General features: G+C 43.7%; 1 protein-coding gene across 2 annotated transcripts; it reads left to right on the top strand.

The window, feature by feature from the left end:
- The first annotated feature begins 8 nt into the window (after positions 1–8).
- Positions 9–6,753, top strand: Nat8f1 (N-acetyltransferase 8 (GCN5-related) family member 1). Of its 2 annotated transcripts, none has more exons than XM_087659144.1 (2): positions 9–302; positions 4,717–5,727. In XM_087659144.1, the coding sequence occupies exons 1-2, from the start codon at positions 293–295 to the stop codon at positions 5,442–5,444; spliced, it is 738 nt and encodes a 245-aa protein (XP_087515270.1). In that variant the 5' UTR covers positions 9–292; the 3' UTR covers positions 5,445–5,727.
- Positions 6,754–7,540: the final 787 nt, after the last annotated feature.

Raw genomic sequence — 7,540 nt, 5'->3', positions numbered from 1 at the left:
TCCAAGGCAGCCTGTTTCCGGTGGGCGGACTCCTGGCTATGTTTATATGAACTTCAGCAAACTACTATTAATGCTAGGCGCTTGTGGCGGAGGCTGAGGATAGCTACTTCTGCTTTGTCCCGGCTTCGGAAGCAGAAAGCACCCTACAGGTTGGGCCTAGTAGTTGAGGTATGGTATTGAGTGTCAGCTTTGTTCTTAGCCTGTGTTGAATGCCCTTTTCCTGTGAAAAGAAAAATATTCACCAGGACGTGAGTTACAATTCATCAGCTTTTGAGACTCTGTTTACCCGAGTATGCTCTCAGGTAAAAACGGGGATGTGGCGTGCTTGGGTCCTACTTTGAAGGAGCTCTTTCGGTGCTTGGAGATCTAGAGACAAGTGGACTCTCACAGCTGTGACAGAGGAAAAAGGCAAATTTCTTGAGCAGACAGAAGGACGTGATACTGGGATCAAGTCCCCAAAATCCATCAGCCTCAGGAAATTGTGCAAGACCAGGGTACTGCTCGTGGAAAGGATGGCCACCTAGATAGTAAAATCAGATTTTGATTCTTGCTACCTGTCAGCGAACCCAATGAATAAAGGGCTTGAATCATAATATTACAGTTTATCCAGAGAGAGCCAACAGTCTTAAGAATGTAGATTAATTACCCTAAAGACATGTATTTTATACCATCTCCACCCAGCAGATTATATAAAGGAGGAGATTGGGCCATAGGCAAAGACAGCCAATAATCCTGGAGCTCCATTTTGCCTCGCTGGGCAGATGATATTTGCTTTGTTAGCTTTCTGCACTCTTTCTCATCTGCAGATGTTTGGATCTAGGCACGTTGAAACTCAGAGTCTAATTAGTTTCTACTGAGATCAACCTTATACTCCTCCAGAGGTACCTGGGAGGTTAACTCAAAACAAATGAGAGGGTGTCAGCACTAGGTTCCTTTCCTCAGTGTGGAGTATGGGTGTCTTCATAATACAGAATATGAAAGTGTCCCTATCTGTCCCCAATCATTCTCCGCTGTCAGTAGCAACTCTGAGATCTGTGTCATATTAAAAAATGAGATCCTGACACCGTGTACCTGGTTGATTGTCAGAATGACTTCTTACTTGTAAGAAAATTCTCTGGCACAAAAAGATGTGTGTCAGAACACAGCATATGTGTAACAGAAGCAGCTGTGACTTGGAGTGAGAATTTCTGAAATATGCCTTGTTCTGAAGCAAATATAAACAATAAAAGTATGAACCAAGGTTGGAAAATGTGTCAGGTATAAAATGTATAAAAACCATTTCTCTTTAACTTCTCTGCTTTACTTTTGGCCCTTACTCATGAGGGCCAGGCTGTCCTGCAGTTGTCAGCCTTTCTGTTTCAGCTTCCCAAGTACTGGAATTGCAGACAAGCAACATCATGCCATTGTGACTTGGTTCTGGTACTGACAAATCTTTCCACATCTCTGAAGAATGTTCTCTGAAGATACTATTGCTTGGCTATGGTGGTTTGATCTTGTCTCTCATCCTTGGGATGAGATCTGTCCCAACAGATCTGATTCAGTGTTGAAGGTGTGAATGAGTGACAGATGTCAAGGAATTAATGCCAATAAACCCTAGAATCCTACTTGTCAATTTTTTTACATTTTGTTTATCCAGTTGGTACTATCTTAGCATATCCAAAAACACTAATGGGGATGTCCATTAGAGGCTGTATTTTTGCAAAAATGTCTGTAGACGGTAGCCATATTAATTCTTAAAGAACACCACACAGAACTAATGAGCAAACATTTAAGGAAAGCTAGTGTTAAAATTCAGTATGTAATCCATTAAGATAGCCCAGCAAGCTTGAGACCTGAATAAAATCCCCTGAGCCCACCTAAGGAGGAAGGAGAGAACCAACTCCACAAGCTTGCCTTCTAACCTCCACTCACAATTTTGAAGCAAAATTTGGGTTCTTTGGCTAGGTAGGGTAAAAGGTCTACAGCATTAACTATTTAAAAATAAACTTTAGACCCATAATGGGGAACAGTGTCAATGATTATACACAGATGTAATAAATGAATTATGAATACAGCAATTAGGTATGTCTTCTGTCAAGGTGAAGACATATACACCAGGATTTTAGATAACAGTATTAATTGTGATTTGGTTTTGTTTTTAATTCTGAATGATACTGGTTAAAAATAGTACAACACTCACAGCTTCACGCGTGCGTGCGTGCGCGCGCGCTTGCACGCACACACACACACATCAGTTTGCGTCACCACATGGAAGAATTACACAGAACTAAAGATCCTCCCCCCATTATTTATTAATCTGCCTAGTTTTGGTTTTGAAGCAAAATTTTGGTTCTTTGGCCAGGTAAGGTAAAAGGTCTACAGCATTAACTATTTAAAAATAAACTTTAGACCCATAATGGGGAACAGTGTCAATGATTATACACAGATGCAATAAATAAATTATGAATATAGCAATAAAGTATGTCTTCTGTCAAGGTGAAGACATATACACCAGGATTTTAGATAACAGTACTAATTGTGATTGGTTTTGTTTTTAATTCTGAATGATACTGGTTAAAAATAGTACAAATAGCAAAAGAATTATATGGTCATAAGTATACATTACAACTTCTGTATAAAATGTGTTGTGTCAATCATTCTACATGAATTAAATGTCTGTAACTATAAACAAGGTCAGACGTAGATTGCTACACAGATGCATAGGGTGTTAAATTTACTGGGAAAATTACTTATAAAAGTGGTTATTTAGAGAGGTTAACAAAAACAAATTAGACCTAATGAGCATCAGCTTAAGATGGGTTCTCTACCTAGTTAAATTTTTGACAAAGATAACAAAAAGCAGAAGTAGTTAATTAAAATGTTTGCATTTTTAAGTACTTTTTACAAATGCTGAGAGGAGATTAATATCTTACAGTCTAACAAGAACCCACTGTTTTAAACTGTGGGCCGTTGGGTCGTGTAGATGAGCTTAATTTTGACTTAAGGAACCCCAGTAGCAGCACAGGACTGCACCATCGTAGGTTGTCCCTGAAGACTTTGTGCCCTTCATTTGCCGCTCACTCCGGCTGCCTGGCTTTACCCTCATTTTTGTTGTTGTTGTTGTTTTGTTTTGTTTTCATTTGGGAAAAAAAATCTAGTCATTATTATCCAAGGCAAAACCCTATTTTACCACACTAAATTCCTTCAATATCTGAAATATTCCCTTTCACTGGGCATGGTGGCATTCCCCTTTTGTCCTTACAAAAATATTCTCATATTTTCTTTAAATAAAATTTCTCATGTTTACGTGGAAAAGAGAGTCAGGTAAGCCACTCTTGCCCATACCGGTATAGTGATGCTGCTGTTAGCTGGTGTGAGAAGATCCCTGTGTGTGAGCATGGCTCAGAACTCCAGCAGATGCCCTACCTGGGGACTGTTATTTGGAAAGCAGATCTACTGGGATGGAAAGGGGCTCATGAAACACAAGAGTTGCCTCCTTCACACTGTGGCTAAGGAGTGGGGAGGTCAGTGTAGGCTACAGATCCATTTCAGTAGGAGTAGCTACAGCCAAGGCAGGGGTGAACACTGCTATAAAGGCCCTTACTGAGGCAGGAGGTATGAGCACATAGCCAGTGACCAAATCTAACAATGCTTCTCAAACCTTTAATATAGTTCCACCTGTTGTGGGGACCCCCAAACATAACTAATTTTGCTACTGTTATTAATCATAATGTAAATACCTGATACGTTCAAGGGTCTTGGATGGCCCCCTGTAAAGGGTTGCTTTTCACACACACACACACACACACACACACACACACACACACACACACACACACCATAGAAAGAGACACTATCATAGCAAGCACATTCAGATATCCAGGATGAGAATTGGAGAAAACCAATAAGAAGTGAAGGAAACAAGATGGTGGTGGGCTTCATAATGGTGGGGCCCAATGTACCACTCCAGAGCTTGCTTGTCCAGGTGTATTTGATGGGGTCACAAGGAAAGATGGATGTGTGCTACCTTCTCAGTCCAGTTCTGGGCCTTTGGTTTACAATTATTCTGGAGCCACCCAAGGCATTTCCTCCGCAGTTCTACTGCCCAGAGGGAGGGCAGTAGTTTCTTCTTAGTGTGACTTAGAAGTAGGAACCATTCCAGACACTCCTGGCTCTGTATTAGCAGGTGAGAGGAAGAGAAGCAAAGCTGGGGCTTGTATTGCACAATAATATCTAAGGGTGGGCGCTTGGAGTTAACCCTTGGTCACCACATCAAGTCTTTCTAGTGAGGAGAAAGGCTTTGCTGGAACTTGAGCTTGGAAACACAGCTCTGTGAGGCAGGGCTGTGACTAGGAAACACAGTTCTTGGGACATCACATCTTCCAGCACAAAGGTGCCATCTCAGTACCAAAGACCAAAGAGCCTGTAACTGAGTAAGGGGATAGCGGCAATTTATCGTGGGCATGCTGCCCACAGGTCAGAGCGTTAAAACCAAATGTTCCGTTTCCCTGATGGACAGATGGACACACCTGATCAGAGAGAATAAGAGCACCCAGTGGCTAGCGACGAAAAGGGAGGGTGCAGGGGGCCTTCAGGTTCTTCCTTCCTCTCAGTGTTAGTGTCCGGCTTCCTTTATGGTGACAGCAGAAAAATACACCTTTGAACAGGGCCTACATGGGTCCTGGGAGGTTGGGAAAGGGAAGTTCAGGAGACTCACATGGCTTCTCTCTTCTGCAGGGTTCAGGGATAGGTATAGCTGTCTCTCCTGGATGCCAAGATTTGAGACCCAGAAGTCTCCCATGGCTCCTTATCACATCCGCCAGTACCAAGACAGCGACCACAAAAGTGTCGTGGATGTGTTCACCAAGGGCATGGAAGAACACATCCCCTCCACCTTCCGCCACATGCTTATGCTGCCCCGAACCCTCCTACTCTTACTTGGGGTGCCCCTTGCCCTGGTCTTGGTGTCTGGCTCCTGGCTGCTGGCTGTTGTATGCATCTTCTTTCTGCTCCTACTCCTGCGGTTCCTTGCTGGACAGCCCTGGAAGGAGTATGTGGCTACATGTTTGCAGACAGACATGGCTGACATCACCAAGTCTTACCTGAATGCACATGGCTCCTTCTGGGTGGCTGAGTCTGGAAACCAGGTGGTGGGCATAGTGGCTGCTCTGCCAGTCAAGGATCCTCCATCAGGGAGGAAGCAGCTGCAGCTCTTTCGCCTGTCTGTGTCCTCACAGCATCGAGGACAGGGGATAGCGAAAGCACTGGTCAGAACTGTCCTCCAGTTTGCCAGGGACCAGGGCTACACTGATGTTGTCCTTGAGACCAGTACCTTGCAACAAGGTGCTATGACCCTCTACCTGGGCATGGGCTTCCAGAAGACAGGCCAACGCTTCCTGACTATGTTCTGGAGGTTAGTGGGTATTCGGACAATTCAATTAAAGTATCCCTTCCCTTCTGCCTAGGAAAGGGGGCTGTGACCTTGAGTTCCTGTGGAGCAAGCATGCTTCTCTAAACTCTGCTACAGGAACCAGTGAACCCTGTCATGTCAGTGTGATTAACAATAAAAGCTTGTTGCTGCACACCAGCTTCTAATGCATGTGATGGCTGACAGGGAGTGTGGGGGCTCTGCTGCATTCGAGGTGTCTGGGGTGCCTGTGTTTCATATACCTAGCCCGATATTACTGTTGTATTAGAAACCGTGCAAAATACTAATGTATGTATTTCTCTTTTGAGTGTGGACCAGAAGTTTCTGTAAGGCTGGAGTTCACCTACCGCCAGGACCCCTAGTTGGTTGAATGTAAACATGGGAAGTGAACATGAAGGTTTCTCTCTCTCTCTGTTCCTACATTTCAGGAAGCCATGAGCTTTGGCCTCTGGTCATTGTCCTTCTCAGACTCAGTGAATGACACCTTTGTTTTAATTCTTTGCCAGGTTCACACATGGATACACTGAGTTTCTTATTCTACTGTCTTCACTCACACAGGCATCACTACAGCCGAGCCCAGCCCACAAACAAGCCAGGAGCTCCCCAGGACTGGATACTGATGCAAGTATCAGAAGGGTGTTTGGGGAAAAGATCAGCATCCCAGGGTCTTGAGGTGTTTTAGCTCATGTTTACATCCTCAGAGTAGAGATTTTCATTAGAAAGATGTGCAGAGTTATACAAAATACTAAGAAAGCTCATTTACCCCCAGGCTTCAATAAAAGTACATTTCTAACTATCGCCTGTGTTTGGAACCCAAGAACCCTGTTATCCTGGTAGAGAAGATCTCTGACTCCTCAGAAGTAGAATATGGGTGTGCATATAGTCACTATAGTCTCCTTATTTGGAAGTTAGAAAAAAAGTGCCTTTATCACTTTCTCTTACAGCAGTGCACTCTGCAGTAAACTTGCTATGTAGCTATTTCCTAAGAAATGAAACGCTACCCCTTTCATTTTATTTCCTAGGAAATAGCTACTTTCTGAAAGCTCATGAGACTTGTAAGACAGGTTCAAGAGGTGAGACAACTTAACAAGATCAGGAAGCACCTGAACCTTAAAGGATTCACTGAGGCCCACCCCAAGGTTCTATTAGCAGCTACTGCTGGAGAGAAGAGACTTACCTTCAGAGCTGCTTGGAAGTGGTGCAGGGCTCCAGAATGAATGGATGTTTTGTAAGTCATGCCTGTGCCTTTCCAGTGATGAAGCTGCCTTTGAGTCATCCATGCTCCTGTAAGTAACTCCTTGTTCTCATTCTTATACACAGCTCAATAAACTCACTAATTCAACTAAGATAGACTTGGATGGTATAATTTATCTGGCAGTCAGTGTCCAATCTGGAATATCTTCATATTTCTGTAAGAAAAGCCTCACAATGCTTGTCATTGTAAATGTCTCCTCTGCTCCTTGGAGATGGGTGTAAACCTTACCAGTTAACAGTGCTCACAAGCTGCAGGCGATCAGTCTTCTCAAGATCCTTTGTGCCCTCTAGAGATGCAGTCACCCAGAGGATTAGTGCCTACTTCCTAGACTGTGAGAACATGGGAAGCCTACCTCGATCACTTAAGTATGACACGTAAGGCTCACTCATCAAGATATGAGTCTCTTGTTGCTTTGCTTCACACTGTTTCCTTCATGCCATGGATAGATCAAGGTGAGTGCTATCCTCCATCACAGTCTGTTGTTTTCAGAAGCATGGGGTCGGTGTAGCTGCAGGCAGTATGACACAGTGAAGTTTCATTAAGTCTGGAACACTGCCATTTAAATGCAGTGCTGGCATCATACTGGGGTAGCCCATGTTCAGCCATGAATATTTTTTTTCCTACCCCTGCAGAAAGGCCTTCAAGGTTGGATATCTTTGTTTTTAAATGCACCAATTTTAACATGGTCCACCCAGCCTGGTCTCTACACAGTGGCTCTAGGGCTGTGGGAATACTCTCTACACTGCACTTAATGGCACCGTAGTGTGTCCTCTACCCAAAAAAGATGGCCACACACAGCTAGAATACAAATTAGAAGATGTTTTTTGGCTCACTGGGCCTCTGGGAAGAAGAAGGCTCTGGTCTATGTGACCACGTAT

Source organism: Rattus norvegicus, chromosome 4, assembly GCF_021556685.1.
Source record: "Rattus norvegicus strain SHRSP/BbbUtx chromosome 4, alternate assembly SHRSP_T2T, whole genome shotgun sequence".
Lineage (NCBI taxonomy): Eukaryota > Metazoa > Chordata > Mammalia > Rodentia > Muridae > Rattus > Rattus norvegicus.
The sequence above is the reverse complement of the archived record's forward strand: the minus strand, read 5'-3'. Positions and strand labels throughout refer to the sequence as shown.